Below are 23637 nucleotides of genomic sequence, written 5' to 3'. Positions count from 1 at the left end.
AGAGAGTCTAGCAAAATGCATATCATCTTCTTGCAAAATATTATTTATTCTTCCTTTGAGTGGTATATATATTTTTGAAGAATTGAAGGTATGTTCAAAGATATATTCTTAGGACAAAAGATGAGCGTTATAGCCCCAAATTTTCTAGGCTTGAACAACCCAAGTGCTATGTATAGTATTATGTTGACAGAAATAACTCAAATTTTAATTGTACAACTCTTGTGACTTCAACAGCTTATAAGAATGTACTGGAGATGTATTCACATGTGCTCTAAAACAAATATGACTCTCTGGCATTGCTACTTCTTCACTTGACAGTCTGTTCCCTCTCAGTGATGGTGTGGTTCTATTGAGTGGTAAGATATCCAATTTTGCAATGGTAGGTCTCAGTCTCTGCTCTACAAAGTCACACAGCTCCCTAAAATGATTGTCTTTTATTGGTCCCCAATCGATGTTACTCCAGGTGAAAACTCTGTTTCTTTCTTTCTTTCTTTCTTTCTTTCTTTCTTTCTTTCTTTCTTTCTTTCTTTCTTTCTTTCTTTCTTTCTTTCTTTCTTTCTTTCTTTCTTTCTTGTTTTTTTTTTTTTTTTTTTTTTTTTTTTTTAAGGAGGGCGCAGCTCACAGTAGCCCACGCAGGGATCAAACCAGCAACCTTGGTGTCATTAGCACCACACTCTAACCAACTGAGCTAACTGGCCACACACACCCCCCACCCCCATTCTCCCAGAATTGTATCCTCTCCTTTTTCAGTGACTTCTCTGTCCATGTTTTTATGTTTCTTTCTCAGTTATGCTGAACAATATCTCAATATCATATCGATTGGATTCATACATATGGCTACTGTTTTCATTGAAATTATAGATTGCCTTCAAACCAGGATTTTAGAGTTTGAAATAGATATGAATTACATGAGTGTGGTGTGGTTCCATAGGTAAAATAGTTTGGGATTCAAATTGTGGAGACAGAACGAACTAGGTATATGTGAGCAATAGCAATGGAGTGGTCCGGCTAAGTAAACATATGATCTAGGAGGTTAAGAAGAAGCCAGTGCAAAACTGAGTACCATAGTATGAAACCCATTGTAAGGAGAGTCTGTATGTTTCTGAACAAAAGTGTTGGAGGGAAGTGGCTGCAACCAGTATTTCCCAGATGGTTGGCATGCAGAATACCAGGTAGGAGACTGATGGCCCCAAATAGTTCAAATGAAGTGGCAATAGGATATATAAAAAAAGAATGCTATTAATTGCTAGTAACAAAATTTACTATAATGATTTAAACCATAATAAGTATAGATAATGGTTGTTCCAAGGCATTATGATATCATTAAACTTGGATTATTTCCATATTTCTCTCTATGATCATCTATGTCTTATGTTCCTTTATAATTTCAGTATGAAGGGAGCAGCTCCAAATTTCATGTCTTTATACAACAACTTTTTAAGAATTAAAAAAACAAAAAGCAAAAAAAAACAAGCTTTGTCTTTATATGACACGGTCTTTTATTACAAAAGTGAATCTTTCCCAGAACAACTCCAGCAGACATTCTCCTACCTGATTGGTCAGGAGGGCATCATATGAAACACCCCTAGACCAATCAGTTGTAAAGGATAATAGGCTAATCATGATTTATCCGTCAAAGTTGGGTAAATTTCTGCCTGAACAAAATCAGGGTCTAGTTATCAAGGTAGAATGAGGAAATGCTTATTAGATACTCAACTACTAGTGTCTGTCACAGATGACATTGTGGAAGATGAACTAGTAAGAGCTGAATACTTACTAAATGTTGTAGATGGAGATTATCAAAACTAATTTGGACCTTGAATCTTGGATCTTATTTAAATCGTGTATTGTTATTTCATGTTGTTGTCATGGGAAACATCTTTGAAAAGGAATGACCTGCTTAGTTTCAGTCTTCAGTTCCTAGAGGAGAATATCTTAAACTTTTATTTTTGTTGTTTTGTTTTTCTGCCACGACACACATGCTCATGCAGAATGTATTTCTTATGAGCAGGTCCACTTCCCTGAACACTGTATTGATAAAGTGGGCTTCTAGCTTGATTACTACGTAGTTTTAGCTCTCTTTTCTTTCCTACTCCAGGAAGTATATCAGAATGCATGTGAGTAAAAGGATATATTTAGAGGGATAACCTTGAAGCCACTGTAATTTATGGGAAAACAGTAATAATTTGCCAACTTCAGTATTTGACCTATTATCATTACCACCAAATTATGGACCCTGTGACACATGTCATAAGTAATTGAAATGCACCAGTGTGTCTGGATCCCTAGGTTAAAAGCTTTGATCTAGAGGACAACCCTTTTCTTTCTTTGTAACCACTGTGTTATTGTCATTACATTGTTGCATTTCTTGGATCCACAAATGTTTAAATTGAATGGTAAGATTAAAAAAAGAAAACCCTGGGCATCTGAAGTGGGACACACACACACACACACACACACAGAAACAAACAAACAAAAAACAACAAAACAAAATAAAACCCCATAACACTCAGCCCATTGCTAGGCATGTGATAAACACTTAAAAATCAGGGTCTACAGATATAGAAATTTACCTATAAATTCAAACTTTTTTTTTTTAATCACAGAAGTCAATCTTTCTCTTTCTCTTTCTCTTGAAAAGGGTTAATTAAGTTGCAGTAGTAAAAATATTGTACAGTCACATTTGGCACATTTCTAGAGAGCAAGAGTTAGACTGAGTTAAATGTTCAAAGATTGAAACAAAAAAAATCACCAGCTAACAAGGAGGAATTATATCAATGCAAAATATTTGAGGTCGAATTCTAAGAAGAGTGGGTTGGGAGATCTCAATGCAAAACAGTCCCAAAGGAGAGAAGGTCTTTCACGAAATTACAAAACATTTTGTTTCCTTGAGAGAGTAGCAGCGCAAAATGGTTGAGAGAAAAGGGGATTTGAAGTTATAGAGAGTTGAGTTTAATCCCAGCTTTACCTCTTAGCGTATGTGACCATGGTCAAGCTACTGAAGTTCTCTGAGTCATAGTTCTTAGATACTTATCTGATATATGGGAAGAATAATGCCTACCTCACAGGGTTGTTGTTACGAGTATAGATAATATTTTAAAGCATATTGCCTTGACACAAGTTTACAAAATGGGAGCCATTATTACAACTTCATCTTTCCTTATTTTGTTTTCCTTTTGCAAAGACCACTGGAAAAGGAATGCTGTTTTCAAAACCTTGATAATCATAGTACACTACATTGTGCTATTGTATTGCAATACATATTGTAATACATTGCATTGTATCTGTCCTCATGGCCATCCTCTGAGGTAATGTTTTGGGTTTTCCATTTTACAGAGGAGAAAACTGAGATTTGAGAGAGAAACAATTTTTTTAAATTTATGGAGTTTGTTTCCAGAGTCCATATATATTTTTTGGGGGGTGGGGGGGACTATGGTAGTTCTATATTTATTTATTTATTTATTTAACATTTGTTATTAGTTTCAGGTGCACAAAACAATATAATACTTAGACATTTATCATTTATATCCCTCATATTTTTTAACCGCTCAGCTCTGCTTTCTCCCTCTCCTCTCCCCCTACACATTTACACACCTACATAGTAACTCAACTACCCTGTGGGCCTCAATCTTTAAATTCACACAAAAACTGAGATCACAGTGATTAAAAACCACACATGGCTTCATGCTTCTACTACCTGCTGAATCCAGTGCCTGGAAGGGTTAGTGTAGGCACCTTTGGGGTTGGGGCTTGCTGTCAATGTAGTTTCCCATTTTCTAAGCAGCTGGGAGGGCAACAAACATCTGCTCTGAAATGTGTTTGAATCTCATCCTCTCAAGTAGGAGACAGATGTGCTTATCAATAGGCAGACTCTGGACGATTTTTGTGTGTGTGTTTTATAAGACACTCTAGGCTGGATGAGAGAGATTTCTGATTTGAAAAGCAACTAAATTCAAGAACACAACTTTTTAGTATTTCTCCATTATGGACACTTTTCAACCTCTGACATTCACTCAGATACAAAGTTTGTGAGTCCCAAATAAATAGAAGGCAATCGTTTTACAGACATTTTGTTTTCTTCAAGGTGAATTTTTTTCTACCTGACATATTCCATGCCTCACATCTGAGATAACAGAAGTTTGTTGCTCCAGGCTTCTGAAATAATTTCCAAAGCACTGTTCTGTCTTGTTACCTGCTGCCCTTTCCTTCTAGTGTGTGGAGGAAGCAATAATTGTGTAAGTTAATGCTGCTGATTGTTATCCTGGATTTGAACCACTGACACAGTACATAATCATAATGTCTGCAGGACAAAGCAGGCCTGGGGCTGGAGTAGCACCCAGATCTACCAATTAAATGAGACTATGGGAAGCATATTGTATTAAAATAGGTGTCCAGAAAGCTAGCAGCCTTGCATTCAGTTTCGGTGTAATTGTCTAAACTAGTCATATGTTCAGTATAGCTTTTAAAAAAATAATTGTGAAACTCAGTTCTTAATTTGATAACAGAGGCCAATATTTTATTGAGTAATGTTAAATAATGATCAAATCTTCGAAGTCTCTGGAAAAACTGTGTTACAAAGAAAATTTGCAGCATGAGGCAGAATTTCAGATATACTTCAAAACAACAGAGGAGCTGACAGTTTACTTAAAATTAGAAAACTACATTCTGTATATAAGTATATACAATGTACATGCTTATTTATATGAGTAATAACTTAAAGTTTATTTATGCACCATCACCATCCCGCCTTATTCCTGTAGCCTTTATTTTCCCAACAAAATACTGGATTTTATTTAAAGAAGCATAGGTGTGTTTGACAGCATCTTAAGTATCATAAATTTATAAAAGCCTTCTTTCTCAAGAAGCCATCACTCTGCCATATTTTATTTTACTAAGAATAGAGGTAGGGAAAATAACTACTTGATTTTGTGTAAACATTTCTTTGATTGAGAGTACATGTGAAATTTCTTTTTCAAACACACACAATATTATAATCACAGAAATGGTAAGTAAGGCTATGAGATTTTATGAATACAACCATGGCATATGGAAACTGAGGGGAACATGCTTGCTTATGCGGAAACCTAATTTTGATAGTCACAGTTAATTTTACTTTCAGAACTTTCTCTTCCCAAGATTTTTTGACTACTGGTTTTCAGCTGGGTTTAACCAATGGGAGACAGTTGGCAAGCCATCATCCACTTTTGGTGTGGATGTCCATATTTTGGTGAGTTAGCTGCTTGTCGTGGCTTCATCTTTTCCATCTCCTCCAGTACAAGGAATGGTATCAGTTTATGCAGATGGTGACTTAAGTGTTGCTTCACAATCATCAATTTCCTGTACTAGATGTCATGTTTGAAACACCTGGGGTCGTTTGTTTCTCTCCCTAGATCCTGACTGATACACTCATTAAAGGAATTTTGATGAGCAGAGCTGACTTCATGTAAATTTAAGAAGTGTGTAAAGTGTGTGTGCGTGTGTGTGTGTGTGTGTGTGTGTGTGTTTGGTGGGAAAGAGTCATAGTACTTGTCCCTCATCTCTTATTATCAAGAAATGTTTTTGTGCTGCTCCTGGCTTTCAAACATCGGTAGAATTTGTCCTCAGTTTTGTTCCATCAAAATCTCTAAATTCTGTTACAGTTTGCTAGTTCACCCTACAAACTCATAAAAGCCATACTGGCATTATGTGCATGTGTACATGTATGTGTAAAGCCCTAGCTAAGCATCTTATAAATGTTATCACATTTCATCTTAATAGCCAATCCTGAAATGTATTTTTATTGTAGTTTTACTAAAAGGAAACAGGAACTCAGAGAAGTTAATGAACTTCTTCCCAGGCTGCATATCTGGGATGCGGTGCAGTTGGGGTGCAAATATAGGTTATTTACTATGAAATTGATGTTTTATTTTTGGGCTGATAGACATATTTTTATGATATATTACATTAAAATCATTACGAGTGATGTTTATCTAAATGTGGGAGTTTGGAATTTTCTGATAAACAAGTCTTTCAACAGATTTGTGCTCTGAGTTTTAAACATAAATATTGAGAAGCATCATTTGTTCAAGGATTTTTGTGCCAAAAGTTTTGTGCCTACATGCAAAACTTTTGTTTTATGGAGTTTGCATATGGAATGTCTGGGGAATATTGTGTTGGGTTACAATAGAAAAGAATAATTGAGACCATGATTATCTTGAAAATATTTTGTATATATTTTTGTACTTATAGTTCTGTAACTTATTTAAATAGTATTTCAGTTAATTTATTTGTGTGCAAAATATCTCCTGTAGCCTGTCTCAAGCAGTTAGGGTGAAAAAGACGGTATTATCTTTTATACTTGGATCTTATGTCATAAGATGACTCTGATGCTAGGTGAAACATAGATTGTCATAACAACGTATGAAAAGGCAATCTGGTCTAGTCTAGGTATCACAGAATGCTTTCCTGAGAAACTGAAATTAATGTGAGACCTAAGGGAAGAAAAGGAGTTTCCCTGATGAAAAGAGAAGAGGTTATTTCCAGATAGGAAATGTCTTATGAATAATCTTGGAGGTGAGGAGAAATATGTGGCATATTTAAAAACTAAATTATTTTAGTTAGTTTGGTTTAGTTACATTATATGGCGAAACCATATAATGTAAAAAGCAAGAAATAAAGTTGGTTAAGCCAGAAGAGACAAGATTTTATGTAAGCCTTTGTAATCTGTAATAGAAAGTTTAGAATGAAGATATATTTTTAAAGTCTAATGAAAATCCATCAGGGTATTAAAAAAAATTGATTTTTTTGAGAGATTATTTTTGTGTTATTATAGAGAATGGACAAGAGGAGAGCAAAAATGCACAGAGAGATAGCTTACAAACATATTGCAGTTATCCAAGTTATAGAAGATACTGACCTGCCTCAGGGTGGTGGTAGTACAGACCGAAAGGTATTGACAGGATTGGATCGAAGGGCTTTGACGATTTATCAAATTTGAGTGGTCAAAAGTGATTTTTGGTTTTTGTTTACATGATTGACTGGCTGATGTTGTCTTAACATAGATAAGGAATTTTAGAGCTCAGGATAATGATGAGATTTTTGAGAATCCTAATCATTAGCAAATTAATGGTAATTATAGCCTTGGGTTCAGCCCTACATTCACTCTAGATTTCTCCCTGGATCCAATTTGTGAACTGCAGAAATATTGTAAGAAGCAAGACCAAAATACAAAAGAAAGAAACAAACAAAACATCACTTCTGTCTCTGTTGTGTCTGATTTTTTAGCAATAAAAAAAATCAGAGAATGAAATTTTCAAAATAATGTTTATAGTAGCATCAAAACCAAAATATTAGGGGACAGTTTATCATCATATATGCAAGATGTTTAAATTGGAAACTACAAACTCTTGTTGAGAGAAATTAAAAAATAGAAAACTGTGTTCATAGATTGAGAGTCAATATTGTCTCATTTCTATCGAAATTGATCTCTCTCTCTCTATATATATATATGTGTGTGTGTGTGTGTGTGTGTGTGTGTGTGTGTGTGTATGTATATGTATATATATATATGTATATACTTTAAGATTTTATTGGGGAAGGGGAACAGGACTTTATTGGGGAACAGTGTGTACTGCCAGGGCTTTTTTTCCAAGTCAAGTTGTCCTTTCAATCTTAGTTGTGGAGGGCGCAGCTCAGCTCCAGGTCCAGTTGCCATTTTCTGGTTGCAGGGGGCGCTGCCCACCATCCCTTGAGGGACTAGAGGAGTTGAACTGTCAACCGAGTGGTTGAGAGCCCCCTTGCCCATGTAGGAATCAAACTGGCAGCCTTCGGAGTTAGGAGCACAGAGCTCCAACGGCCTAAGCCACCGGGCCGGCCCTTGATTTCTATATTAAACATAATTCCAACTAATATCCTAACAGGCATTTTTGTTGAACTTATCAAGCTGATCTATAAATTATATAGAAATACAAATAAGTCTAATCAATTGTTAAAAAGATGAACAAATTTATATTTAATATATTTTATTTCAAAACTTAATAGAAATCTCTAGCATTTAAGACAGTATGGTACTGGCATAAAAGCAAACAGAAATGAAACGGAATAGAAAGTCCAGAAATAGGCCCACACATATATGGTCAATTTAATTTTGACATTGATTCCAAGATAATTTAAAAAGAAAGAAAAGCATTTTCACCAAATGATGCTTGAACAATTGGATATCTATATGGGGAAAACAATGCACTCTATATAACTTCATAAACAAAATTCAATACAAAGTTCGCCATAGCCTTAAGCATAAATCTAAAACTTCAAGCATCTACAAGAAAACGTAAAGAAAATATTGGTAAACTTGTTGTAACCAAACACTTTTTGATAGGACAAAAAAAAAAATCATTAACCATAAAAGAAAAAAAAATATATAAACTGGACTTCATCAAATTTAAAAACTTGTGCTTTTAGAAAGGCTCAGTTTTTAAAAAATGAAAAGAAAATCACAGTCTAGGAGAAAATATTTGTAATACATATATCTGACGGAGGATTTGTATCCAGATATATAAAGAACACTAAAAGTGAATAGAAAGAAGGTAGTCCAGAAATGAAGCAAAATATTTAACAGAAATTTTATTTAAAGTGTGTGAGGGTTTATTAAGTCCCCTAATATATTCAGCATCATTAGTAATCAGATAAAAGCAACTTAAAACCACAATGACATTTCACTTCATATTCTTACTCTCATATTCTCATATCTAAAATTTAAAAAGACTCAAAAGTGTATATGTATTTTAAAAGTATGTGTTTTAAAAGATTGACTGAGATGGCCAAGGATGTAGAGTAGTTGTAACTCATATTATTTTTGTTGGGAACTTAAAATGGTAAAATAAGTTTGGTCAACTGTCTCATAGTTTCTTATAGTTAAAGATACACATAAAATAGAACATAGCAGTTTTACCTCTGGACATTTAGCCAAAAGAAATAAAAAATATATGCTATGACATAGTTGTATAAGACTGGCCATAGACGCTTTATTCACAATAATAAGAGATTGTAAACAAACCAAATGTCAAGAAACAGATGAATGGATTGACAAGTTGTGGTATATGTATAAAATTTAATACTCCTCTACAATAAACAGAATAAATTACTAATACATGCAGCAACATGGGTGAAGCTTACAGATGTATTGCTAAGTAAAAGACACAAAACACAAAAAATACTTACTTTTAAATTCCATTTATATGTAACCGTAAAAGAGGTACATCTAATTCATAGTAACATGCTTGTGTAGATAGAAAATCCAAAAGGATCTAGAAAAACATATAAGAATTAAGTGAATTTTGCAAGGTCTCTAGATGCAGGTTAATATAAACATAGGAGAATATTCTCAGCTTCGTTAGTTGTCAATGAAGTGTCAATTAAAATATCAACTATAAACCTGCCAAAATAGCTAACGTGAAAAATATGGGGGGAAAAATGGAGGTTGAGATTTTAGCAGTGGGAATTCTCATATACTGCTATGTAGTAGAAGTATAAATTTGCAGGAACACTTTGGAAATCTCTGGAAGCATCCAATAAAACTTAATATGTGCATTTTTATGACTGCAATTATGCTCTCAAGTACATACCCAACAAAATTTTATATATGTGTTCACTAAAATACATGCACCAGAATATTCAAAAATTGCTATTCCTTATAGCTCCAAACTACCTAAAGGACCATCAAAAGTAGATTGGATAAATAAACTATGATAGTTTTATATAATGGAATATTATACTGAAATAAGAATTAATTGATCTTATAAATAAAATATTATTGAAAGAAATCAGATACACTGGGTTACATATTAAATTACTCAATGTACATATTATGTATTTAACATATATGTAATATGCTATATTAAATTCTATGTTATATATTAATATATATATTTAATTATAGTATATCACATATATTTAATACACATTATATTGATATCTATTAGAAAAAAGGAAAAACTTATTTATGTGAAATTAAGAGTCGATTGCTTGAGAAGTAAGTGAGAAGAGAGGAAAATAGTGTAAGGGAGTATAGAAAACCTTTTGACAGTCTTGGTCTGATAAGATAAGAGTTTTACAAACATTTAAATACTATAGTGAAAAAAACAATCGAAAGGAATAGAAAAAAGATACATTTGTAGAAAAGAATTACTAATTGTTCAAAATTCTCAAGAAAGCAGATATATTTTAAGTAACATAATATGAAGAACAAGTGAGAATATGAGGTAGCAGAAGTTTGATGAGAGTGGAAGTTTGAAATAGTGTTTGGGTAGAATGATTGCAATAATTGGCTAAAGACACAAAAACACGTTTTCTATCAGGTTCAGGTTGGTGGCCGTGAATTCATCTAGAAAACCATTGATGCAATGAGGGGATTCTCTAAAAGCAGTAAAGTGACCTGTGGATCAGTGCTAGGGACATGGACAATTCTCTCCTAGTAGATGTTTGCAGCAGAGAGAAACAAGCTAAGAAATGTTGGAATATTGCCAATATTGGAGGGAACCTGATAGAACAATGATGATGCAGACAAGTTGCAAAATAGCAAGAATGTGAAAATGTCTGTGGACTGCAGTCTTTGCATGGATTGGAAAACTGATGCCATTTGGATTTTTAGCTTCACACAAACTAGTTTTTCCTTGCTATGTCATGCAAGAGATGAGTGTAGGATGTAGGCCAAAGGCTGGTGCTTTCCTACTCTCAGTCCAGAATTCTTGCAGCATGGATAAAATGTCAGGTTGAATATTATCAATAGATGTCTATGGAGACAGCAGATCTCAGTGCCCTGTCTGATGCTCGAGAGAAAAGAATGCATGGGTTGACATGTGGTTTTTGAGAGAACCATGCCAAAGCCAGCACACTCCTGCTAGCTCTACTTAGGAAATAATATACTAATTTTTCTGAATTGGTGTATCTAGTGCTTGGGCTGCAATATTTATAGAAAATTTGTTCTTCAGCTAAGCATTTGCCTTTAAGTCAACATGGTTGAAAGATAACTAATCATTAATATTCTATTCTTATAACAGGGCATTTCAAACAAAATTTGAAATTGCCACCTGAATTGGCATTATGCTTGTAATTATTTCCTTTTAGCATGATACAAAATACTTTTGACTAGAGTATTTGCTTTAGAAAATAAAATTAGCTTGGAAAATGTTTTTTGACAGAACAAGATTACAACTGAATAAATGTCATATTTCATTTCATGCCTGGCCCTCTCAGTAGTGTTAAGTTTCTTTTCTTTTTTTTTAGTTATTCCATGCATTGATTTTTTTTTCTCTTTTCAACTTAAGTTGTCCTTTTCTGTTATCATGTTCAAATGGAGAGTTAGCAAAGGACAAATTTACTATGCAAATCCTATCAGTGATCCATTGGAATAACTCTTCATATTCAAAGAAGGAGCCACCTTCTCAATTTAATTATAAGCTTGACAATTTCAATTTGGATATGTAAGTCCATTTTGACGAGCCTTAACAAAGTCTCTTATTTGATTTTCCCATTAAGCCAACCTGGTTATGTAGCATTTTTTAAATGCATCTAAAAAGGGAGAATGCTTTCAATATAGGCCATTCTTCTAAAAATCTGTTCAGAAACAAAAGAATGTTTTAAGCAAGCATCGGGATAAAATTTGGTCCCCAAGAGAGGTTCAAGGTGGATAATAGAAACATATTGATTTAGATTATGTATTTTTGCTAATAAATATATACTTAAATATCTCCTGAGGTACACAAATACCACTGCTAGATTAATACAGAGATGTTAACAGCATATATAAGTTAGAGAGACTATACAATATTCAATTTTTTAAAGACATAATTATTTATGCTGTCACTTGTTATCTACCAACAGACATACATAATAAATATCCTTTCCATTGCTTATGCTAACCTTATTTCAAGTAGATTAACTGCAAATTTTAAAACTAAATAAGGGTTAAACAGAAACTCCAAGGTCAGGAGACCAAATCCTGATTTCTATTGCAAAACCAAAGTAAACAAATTGATTTAATTTTTAATCAGAGATTTGGTTTGTATTTGCAGTAGGACACATTTTAAAGATGAAATATTATACATTCCCATGTCCTAAAAGCTATTAGGTTGGTGCAAAAGTAATTGCGGTGTTTGCAATTATTTTTAATTTAAACCGCAGTTACCTTTGCACCAAGCTAATATGATTTATAGTTTTTCTTTGCCTTATTAATTTGTTTATTGAAATCCACATTTTAAAATTTAAAAATGTTTTGTTACAAAAGTCTTAATCTAAAAGTCTTTAAATGACTAGAGTCTATGAGGATGACTATTTCTATATGCTATTTCAAAAACCGTGCTACATGGAAAATGATGGAGTACAAACACCATCAAACGACCATTCTGACAAAATACCTTGGCAAGTAAAATACCCTCATCTTCTTAGTACCAATATGCATTACAAAAATTCTGTAACTTTCCCAAAGGCAGTTTTGAGTAGTCAATTTTTAAAAATTTTAGATATTGTATTAATGTTGGTGCAATTGCTCCAACTATTCAATATCTAAAAAGAAACAGACATTGCAAGTGACATATTACTGAGACACAGGGGTGTGTAATGGGTAAGAGCATCAGGAACTTAAACCAGACTGCCTTGGCTCAAATTCCAGCTCTACCATTTAATAGCTGTATTGCCTTGAGCAAGCTACCTTCTAGTTCCTTTGTTTCCTCATCTATAAAACAGAGATAATAGTATACTTACCTCATCGAGTTACTGTGAGTTAAATCATGTCAACTGCTTAAACAGTGCCAACATATTAGAAGCATATAGTGGATACTAGCAATTTTTATAAGGTGTTATTGTTATACCTGGAGCCAAACTCCAGGTACATAAATGGCTGTTTAAGTATTACATTTGTGCAGGTGTGAGGGATCTTTAAGTTCAGGAAAACATTGAGACTCACAAGAATATCATAGGCTACACTTGGCACCAGTTTAGTCAGAAGGTTATAGGACAGGAAATCCATCTTTCCAGGCAACATCAGGCTTTTCTATCCATAGTATCCCAGCAGCAGTAGTTGGTGTGGCACTTTACACAGGGGTTGGGAAGCTGTGCTTTCCCTACATGACAACCCAGGTGCAAGAAAGTAAGATCCACATCAGTGGGAGTGAGATTCACTCAAGCTTAGCATCCTCATGCAAACATGTATCTGATGAAGGTCTTGTGTCCAGAATAGGGAGTTAGAGTAGTGTAGTATGAGCATAAGATATCCTAGTGTTCTGATATAATGTAGATGAGAAACTCGGAAAATAAAGGAAGCTGGCATGTCTTTTTTTTTTTTCTTGGCTATCAGTAATTACAATAGGATTTTGACAAAGGTTTGCCAGCAGACATTTCAGCTTGACGAAGTTGTCAAGACTGACATGACAAGTATGCAAGGTTGGTTTTTGTAAGAAAAGATCCAGACATTCTATGTATACTAGTTACATGGACAAAATTTTGGCATTTTATGAAGCAAAAGAAAATACCCTTTTTTGTTACTAAGCTCCTTTTCTGTAGCAAAGGGTTGTAGACATAGCTCTAAGTAGGATTGAATCTTTTGTCTGAAAACACTTTTAGGACTGGACAAATTTATACTGTAGCTTAACTGAAATCACATAGTCCATACCACAGAGCACAGAAGAAACACTGTAATAAAATAAGCTAAGACTCCTATAGAATAGTAATAGGACTCTATTTAGATGGTTATAATGTGGATTGTTTGCAGATATATCATGCAGTTAGACTAAGAGCTGACTTATGAACATAATCACTTTATATTTATCTAGAGCCTCAAAAACATGAGGTAGAACTTACCAATTTATGTTTGCACATAGACAATATTGAGAAATGTATTATGTCATTAAGAGATGAACAAGCTTGGCTATTTTGAAGCCATACCACTGTTGTAAGAATAAGCACAAGTCACCAACATAGGAAAGGGGGCTGTCTTCCTATTTACTGTGATAGGAGAGCAGACCTCTGATTTATCCAGGACAGAGGCCTTTGATTTAGGTCAAAATCCTCTTTGAAAAGTTACTTAAAACCGTGACCCTATTTATGGAATGGGGAAATTGAAAGCTTCTTATATACAGAGGGTGCCCAAAAAATGGATACACATTTTAAGAAACAAAAATTGTATTAAAATTATAAAACTTAATAATTTATCAATAACAAAAATACATACAAGTCACATTTGACTTCTGCAATTACAAGAGGTTCTCAAAGTGGTTACCATCAGCGTCCAGACACTTTTGATTACAGGAAACTACTGCTTGAGTAACATCGACCAATGTGTCTACTTGTGTACATTTTTTTTTTTGGCACCTCTAGTATATGTGCCTACAAATATTTACATATAAAACCATAGGAGGTTTGAAGACCTTAGAAGCCATTTTTGTTTTCAGTGGATACCTTGATCAAGAGCTCTTCATCTAGGTCAGAGAGGAGTGTCACCAGGTGCTAGGGAAAATAGCTTCTTCTATGGTAACTATTTCAAGTGACATTTGCCTAGCAGAATTTTCAGTTGGTGAAAGTGATTTGTATTGGTAAAAAAATTTTCGGACCTCAGTGTCATAGTCTGATTATTTTACCAGGCCTTTAGAGTAAATTGACATTCTTGTCTTGCACAGGTTCGTTTGTGAACTTCAGAAATCTTTGTTCAATAAGTTGGACACAGAGACCATACTGTGATGTATTTCCCTATTCAAATTTGTCTTCATTTTCAGGATTCTATTGAATCATTGCTTTGAAGGACTTTTCATGAAAGTAGGCTTGGGTAAGAGGACTTAAAATGATTTTTTGCAGACATGAAATTGTGAAGTTATTCTTCATCAGTAGGTCTGAGGCACTGCTTGCTTGGGCCTCCAACAAAATTCCTACCACTTGCTAGGCCTGGGTGTGCCCATTGCTTGTGTGGCCTGTGATTTGGCTGACAGCAGAGAGTTATGAATCTTATGCACACATAGCTCTTGGACTGCAAAGATCCTCATAGAATGTTCTTCAAGCTGTCCTCATGAAATAAGAGTATTCTTGTAGTGTTGTCCTAATGTATCTGCAAAACTAGTCTTAGGGTGATAATTTGTCCTGTGGGCTTTTGTTGTTGTTGTTTTAGTCTCCTAGAACAGTTATACTATGCATTTTAAAGTAAAAGGATTTTTCAGAGGCCAGCATAACAAATCACAATGGCACAAACAGGGCTTTGCTGATTCAATGAGGAAAGAAGACAACCCAGTTTCAACATTTTACATCCTCTCTAGACTATTGGTTTTATATATACCACTTATATGGAAAAATTAAAAGGAAATGAAATGAATACAATCTATGCATGACAAGGTTACAGAGTCCAAAGGAGGAAAACATAATGTAACTTTTAGGGTATGAAAGCCAAAGTCCCTGCTGAAATCCTGAATGACAGCAGGTCTCTAGGACCTTTTTTTGTAGAAGACTTTATTATAGCACAGAGCCCTCAGAGTAAAACAAAGATTTTCATGTTTGAGTGAGAAACGTGCCAAGTATCCTCAATACTATTCACGATGATTCATCATTTAGGGGAAAAAAAAAATCTTTTTTTCCCTGTAGTGAGATTGGAAACAATTTCAGAATCTAACTGGGCTCCAGGAAGTTTTTATGAAAATTGCTAATTATTAAAGTGCAGATTTTAGCCTGCAATGTGTCACAGAGTAATGTTAATAACAAATTGTGTTATTCTATTCAAAGTATAGTTTGTTTGTTTTTTTCAGTTGTGTAGAGATTCAGAAGCTGTAAATTTCCACTGAAATACATATGAGTGCTTCATGATATCCTATTTAATGTTTGTAATATGTTTGTCATTTTTGCCACATGTACAGATTTTCCATTTCTGGCTTCAATAAGTAAAAAGACTTAAAGATGTATAGTTGCCAAGTATTATTGCCTTTCAAATTATATATTTTTTGATGTTACCTTTTCAAGGATTTCAGGCTTGGCATATAATGGTGGTAATTAAAATTTTTCCTAGGAAGCAACCAGCTAGACCACTGCCCCAGGCACATAATCTCCGCTTACTACCTTCCTTCATTCATTTGTTCTGTATGTGAGATGAGACTCCGTGAACTACAAAGGTAGTGTACTCAGGCCAGGCAGCTGCTGATGTATTTTAATAACTACAGAGCTGGTGTTTGAGTACCAACCCTGAAAGCACAAATCACAGACAGGTGACAGCGGAGGCACATTTTCCTGTATGAGTTGGTTGTGGATGACAATCCATCAAACTAAAATAATGGAAGAGGCATTAGTTGTGTAAAAATAAACCAAGTTGGCTTAGTTCTCAGGTATTTTACAAGATTCTAGGAATACCACCCCATTTTCCATGAGATTATTTTATGAACAATCCATGAAATATAACAATTAAAAGCAGAATTCTTTTAGAAATGCCATTAATACATCTTCATAATTAACAATTTTTGTTAGTCTTCTTAAGGAACAAAGAAAATTATATTTAATAATAATTAACTATTTGGCAGTCACTCTACTAGGCTCTTTACATATATTATTTAACTTTAATAAGCATTTTTCTCCAATTTAACATCTGCGGAAACCAGGATGAAAATGGTTAAGTTATTTACCCAAGTTATGAAATGGCAGACTTGGAATTTAAACCCAATTTAATTTGACTGAGAGCTTTGGCTTTATCTATCTTAAAACACTGCACGATAAGACTTAAAACTTCTGTGTTTAATAAAGAGAATCTATTAGGTGAAAATATTTGGGAAATACTCATGAAAGTAAGTAGTTACATGCATGAATACATTCATATGTATGTATGATATTTGTATTCAACTATGAATTCCTTGAGAGGAAGAATTTTCAGTTATTGTTCTTATAAATTTACTACAATAAAATATAGCTTTTATTGTAGACAGTCACATCTGCAAATAGGGAGATCCATTTCAGAGAAAGCAATGACCATCTGTACCTTACAATATTATATAGAATTTATAGCATCCATATCACTGAAAACCAAAAGAAAGAGATTAATGTCTCTAAGATATCATCTTAGAAGATAGTATATGTATCTATTTGTGCATAAGATAAATAAATACTCAAAGATAGATTGATGTAGATAATTATACATAGATATATAAAATGGAGATTAACTCATTCATTTCTGGTACAAAAACAAAGTGATACCTTTCCTTTTTAATAAAATTAAATCTCATTAGGTTCCCAGTTGCATTATTGAATAATAGCTCTTTTTTTTTTCTTCCCCTACAGCTGGACAGCGTCACCTCCCTAATTCAAGCAGCCAAAAATTTAATGAATGCTGTAGTGCAAACCGTGAAAATGTCTTACATTGCCTCCACCAAGATCATCCGAATTCAGAGTCCTGCTGGGCCCCGGCATCCAGTTGTGATGTGGAGAATGAAGGCTCCGGCAAAAAAGCCCTTGATTAAAAGAGAGAAGCCAGAAGAAACGTGTGCAGCTGTCAGGCGAGGCTCAGCAAAGAAAAAAATCCACCCAGTGCAAGTCATGAGTGAATTTAGAGGAAGACGTGTCTACTGAAACCACTATTCTACTCTAGTGTCTATATGACAAAGTTCTGGCTAAACACACTGCCTTACTTTTACACTTGATTGGTACTGTAAGTTCACTAGCTTTTAGAGTCTGACCCACCAGTAATGTAAAACATTAGAGGCTGAACCAACATGAGCACCATTCATTTGGGATCATGTCATTGTCATCTCTGCATGCCAGCATTAAATAAGTAATCAAAATATGCTTGTTGAATGAATGAAAACTTCAGGTGTCATCCAGTCTTTCCCATCACAGAGAATATCTTCTATTCATTACTAAATGAACATAGTAGACTCAATTGAGTCTTATTCATCTGTAACATCTTGAGTACGTTCATCCTTTTATTTTTGAATTAAAACACTGACAAACTTTTGACTTAGTTTTCAATAGAAATAAATGACCTCATAAAATATTTTCCCATTTAATCTCCATACTTTCTTTATCTGATCTTACCTGACAGAGATATGCTATAGGAAAAATAAAAGTTTTCCTGCTATAGGAAAAAAAAATTCAATCTCTACACATCTGTATCTGTTGTAAACTGATGAGGCTGACATCCATCAGTAACTAACCAAGGTTCAACAGACAAGCTACTTCCTAAATTTTAAAGGTCAGCCTCAATTATTAATGAAGCAATTTATTAACATTATAAAGTGAGTTTTTATGCTACAAATGTGCCTTTTAGGGTTCCATTGCAGTTAGCAGCTTTGCACATTGAATGTTGGGTTTAAATGGGCCCATCAGAATTCATACATGGGAGAAGTTATCATCCACTTGGGAAAATGGGACTTCTAACTATATCCCCGAGTGAGTTATGCCAACAGAAGCGTAAACAGTTCCGAATGACTCTAAAATTCCATTTGTATCGGTTTGCAATTTTAATTAAAAGGCCAGTTTGGAAAACCTTGGATATTGAGTAAAATATAACTATGTAAATTGTACTATTGAACTATGAAGTAGAGTTAATGGCAATGAAGCTGGAGTGTTTTTAATAATATTCTTTTAACTAAAAGTCATCAAGGTCATTTTATAACTGTGCTCACTATGCACAGTCCCAATCACTGTGCTAGTTGAGTTTGTAATGAACTTGATAATAGTCTGAGTCTAGTGCATTGGTTTTCTATCTTGCTTGTGCTTTCACTCTTGTGGTCTCTCTCTCTCTCTCTCTCTCTCTCTCTCTCTCTCTCTCTCTCACTCTCTCTCTCTTTCGGGTTAAATTTCAGTTTCACTTTTTCTCACACCTAGAGTTTCCATTCACAGGAGTTTAAAAATGCATTCCCTATTCTGCTTTATCAGAATGATACTGCAATTGTAACTGCACTTTCTACAACATTACCATTGAGTTGTTTCTACAACCATGTCATCTTTACTTACAAGTAAAATTCAAGTATGCAGCACCAATTGATGTTAGGACCAAGGTGGATAAAAGAATATGTGAAATATAAAAATGCATAAAAGTTGAGAGCATGTTTTGTTTGGTATCTTGAGCAAAATGGCATGGGAAAAGCATTTACTTAATAGGTTATTATCAATTATGGGAAAATGTTAACTTCTCTTTATTCTAATGAATTATTTTATTCTTCCAAAATTCTGGGCTGCCAGGGTTCAGTACATAAAGTGCCTAGGAAGTAAAAGCAATAAGCCCCTCCCTGTTTTGTACTATACACTGGGTCCATAATAATTATTCTAGACAGAGCCCACTCCCTAAAAGAGAAGGCAGTGCAAAAAAGAATTAGGAAATACAGATAATTCTATTTTCCAGAACTATCTAGATAAATGAGGCAAAATAAGGAGATTCTTTTTTTGAAACGTCACCATGATTTTCTGCTCTAAGAGTAGACATTACACGAGTGACATTTATGATACATCCTTTATCAGGTAGAAGTGCAAATGTATAATTTAGCTGAGAAAGTAAATTTTAAAAATATTACCAAATTACTAGGAGTATAGTTCCTAAAGCCACATGCTCCAGAAGCATAAGAGTATCATTTTGAAAATCTAATGTCTGTTTGATTCTATATCAGTTTTTCACAGGTTGGATTTTAGAATGTAGCACTGGATGCCAAAAGCAAATAACTTGAAATGATATCATTACCAAATAACCTCTGTATCTTTACAAATAAAAAAGGTACAGAGATGTGAGCAAGGCCTCCTCTTCACACTAGGTAGGTTTCCAGCTTATCTCAAAGTAAACAACTTAGCATGAAACAAAACTTAATGAAAAAATGAACTTGGAGAACATCCCAGGAATAAAGTCTGCTGTAGTAATCAAAGGTGCAGTAAGAACAGGTGCATAGCACTGAGAAAGAAATCTGTCCACCTGAGTGAATTCCTGTGGGCAACATTTCAAGATTAATCCAGTTCAGACCTGCTAATAACATAAGTGATAATACACAAGAAAAATTAGCAGCAAATATATTAACAAACACTGGCACTATAAAACATAGTTAAATGAATCTAATAAATAAGTATGAATGCATTAGCTATATTTATATGTAAGCCCTTCTTCTGTAGGGGAATGGCAGAAATTTAATTAGAATGTTACCTTGGTGGCCCATCTAATGCCTTTTGAAATCACATCACAGAGATCAGTTCTTCTGATGATGATACATTTGCTTTATCCTAATTAAAACTCACTTTTTTTTCTTGTAGTGAAATCAATTTATGTAGGAAAAAAAAATCTTTGAGAGGGAGGAGAGTGTTTAGACTACCCAGAAGGACAGCTTCATCCTGAATAGCCACCAGCATCACTGTCAAACATTAGACTGGAATTAGAATGATAACGTAGAAAATATCCATGAAATCATAATCTACTAAAAATTCTTCTACTTAGAAACACTGGAAGGTTTTCCTCAAACAGGAAATGTGAGAAATATAAGTCTCTACCTTTTATTTATCAAAAGTGTAAATTATTTGATTAAACTATTTGTTTCTTTCTAATGGAGTTTCTGGGTACAACTCAATGAATGGGTCAGGAAAAAAAAATTCAAACACTAAATGTCTAAGTTGATTTGTTAATGATCCCCTTTCTGTCTGTCTTATGATATGAATGAAAACTATGACTATATTAGAAAATACAATATTCTTAAATGTGCCTTCTGGCCTTTGCAATTCTCTTAACTGATGAGCATGAATATAAACATATGTCCCCCATAAAATTCCTCCTGTTTAAGGGGTAAAGAGCCCGATAGTCACACAAAAAGGCCCATTTTTTTTCAGTCTGGCATTCCTGCACGCTTAACAGCTTCAAAGGAAGTCAGTTTTCAAGTCACATTAGAGCAAGATAGTTAAAATTGTGAACATAGAGTTAAGTGCCCAATTTGGGTCTCAAAGCCAATAATTAGAGCTCCTCAATTTCAATAATGAGTGGCTGAAAAGATTAATGTGTGAGAACAAAGAACGTATTTTCAGTGGCTTTTTACACCTTCACGTTCAGAGTGGTCTTTTCAGCTCACCCATCCCTAGGAGGATGCGCTAAGTATCCTCCTGCTAACTGTTGATATTTTCTACCAGAATGATGCACTCAGGCCTGCTCATACCAGTCAATTACCTCCAGTTAACATCCTTTCCTCTTCCCTGCACCAAAAGCATCTCTTTTCCATGTCTCATCACCTCAGGTATCTGTACCACATGAAAATTGATAAATAGATTCTATAGAGTTCTAGTTAAAACCATGGATTTTAGTTCCCAGCAGCCTTATTCCTTGGTTGTTTCTATTCCAGAAATATTCTGATAGTTTTTGGTGTCGAATGCATACTTCCATGCTAGGAATTGTGGCTCCCATGGGTACAGATTTCTGTATAGTCGTGGCAGAATGAGTAGAATGACATCTGAGACTTTTCCTTGTGATATTTATCATTCGCCGGTGACCTCATTGCAGAATTGCCAGCTTGTTCTGGTGTCATTTTAAGTAATTCTTTAGGTCAGCAAAGCAGGCACTGGAATATCAAGTTGAATGAAATTCAACTGTACTTTCTTTTGTCAGTCTATTTTCTGCCGAGTCAACCTGCCTATTGCATAGTTAGGAATCAAATAGCCATTTTCCACTTTGGAAAGTCAGAACTGTTTTTGTTTGACTTGATCAGGAAGTTTTGGGGTATCCAGTTAAAAGATTTTAACCTGCACATTAATTCAATGATTTTTTTTTTTTAAGTAAACTAGGAAAATTTCCACAACCTGTGAGGCTTACATTCATATAAAAATCTCTTTTTTCCTTGTGTGATACAATCCCTCGAAAGAAAATTTCATTGGGGCTAAGTGATAGCATAATGATTTTTCTTCCATATCCATGACTAACAAGTCCCTGAAAACAGAAGTAGATATGTGTTATGCCTAATTTAGTATCTAATAATTGGGACTTGAAACAAAATTTTCTTGGGCAAGTTGGGTGATTAAATATGAATTAAAATTTCCAATGAAAGATTTCTAGATGCCCCTGCTTTCCATTTTGATTATGTTTTTAGTTCCATAGTGACTTAGCAAAAATAAATAAATAAATAAATAAATAAATAAATAAATCACATACCAGGAATCAAGTTTTATTCAGATGAAAATCCTATCGCATTTCTTTTGTCATATCTCTCTGTTCATACCATTATGATATCTTTCGTATCAGTACTTTGCATGTTACTACCAAATAAACAAGCCAGACCTAATGACAGGAGTAGCTACAAGTTTTCATTTTGGCCCTTTCTGTCTAATGCAGAGATGATTAAAATCAGATGTATGCACTTAAAGATGTCCTTATCAAGAATGTAACACTATCCTAGATACCTAAATGAGAGAGAATAATTAAAATTTTAAATACATTTTTGCCATTTTTAACTAAATCACATGAACAAGAAACATATTATATGAAAGCAAAAAAAATAATAGTTTACAACATTAATCATTTTACATGTGAATGCTTTTTCTTCCCCCTACCAGGATAGATAGGATCTATTCCTGAACACTTCAAAAGAAGATAATTAATACTAATTGACAAAAGTATTTCCAAATGATACCCAACCTTACCAGAATCCTGTCTACAGGCAATAGATGTTTGGTAGGGCCAACCTTTATGTATATCCCAGGATGACATGTCTCATGGCTGCTGGCTGGCTTAGGACATCCAATAGTCCCCATTGGTTTATGAGAACAAACAAAAAGATTGACTTTCAAAATAAGGTTGATAAGATGGAAAAAAAAAAAAAAAACACCCAGCAAATACAAAGCACTTCTAAAGAAATATGGATAAGAAAGTGACAGAGGTAGGAGAGGGAATAAGAAAGGTAATTGTTGAAGCAGATAAGTTTTATAGCCAGAGGAAGGAAGAATTTTTGGTTCTATGAAGATTAGGCAGCCTCCTCCTGAGGAAAATTTTAAGGATAAGATGGGGCACTTATCTTTGGTGATTTGGGCGAAGTCATGTCTGGTGCAGGAGGACAAACTATAGAATAGTTGAGAGTGATTTAGTGCTATTGTTTGCAAGATGAGATATGGAAGTTCAGCCAGTGTTCTAGTCTGATAATGGGTGAAATTCTTCCCAAGGTCAGAGCTAATCAGGATAATCACATATTTATATATTTAACAGACATTTGTTGGGCAACTATAATGTTCCAGGCACTGTTTTAGGTTCTTAGGGATACACCAGATAACAAAACAGTGATTCTACAGCCCCCTCGTACCAGAGCTCTACACAATTTCGTAACGAAAACCTTACTCCTTACTATTCCTATAAATCCGAGCATCCTATCCTTAATTCCTCACCAGCTTCTTGTGCCAGCTCTGTGATAAATGCTCTTACCTCATTCAATTCTTTCAATAACCCTATGGGATAAACATTATTAGCTCCATTCCATAGATCAGGAGGCTTAAACAGGATGAGAATCTTACTCAAAAAACTCACTGGCTTTAAAATTGAGTGTATTGCACTCTAGAATCTGAAATTTTAGACATCACACCATTCAGACTTCCTGGAAGATGGGATTGAATTTTTCACTTGAAAATGAGAAACAAGCTTTAAATGCTGTCTGGTTTCCTATGTAAGAGCAAAAAAATTGAAACTTTAAAAAAACTATTATTAAT

General features: G+C 34.2%; 1 protein-coding gene across 3 annotated transcripts in view; it reads left to right on the top strand.

The window, feature by feature from the left end:
• Positions 1–21991, top strand: part of CTNNA3 (catenin alpha 3) — a 1431866-nt gene extending 1409875 nt beyond the window's left edge. For all 3 annotated transcript variants that reach the window (XM_033130597.1, XM_033130596.1, XM_033130595.1), the window contains exon 18: positions 17272–21991. In XM_033130597.1, coding sequence (XP_032986488.1) covers positions 17272–17559 — 288 coding nt within the window. In that variant the 3' untranslated portion in view covers positions 17560–21991. The remainder of the gene's footprint in view (positions 1–17271) is intronic.
• The last annotated feature ends 1646 nt before the right edge of the window (positions 21992–23637 follow it).

Source organism: Rhinolophus ferrumequinum, chromosome 16 (assembly GCF_004115265.2).
Source record: "Rhinolophus ferrumequinum isolate MPI-CBG mRhiFer1 chromosome 16, mRhiFer1_v1.p, whole genome shotgun sequence".
Classification (NCBI taxonomy): Eukaryota; Metazoa; Chordata; class Mammalia; order Chiroptera; family Rhinolophidae; genus Rhinolophus; species Rhinolophus ferrumequinum.
This window is presented reverse-complemented; position numbering and strand designations above follow the sequence as displayed.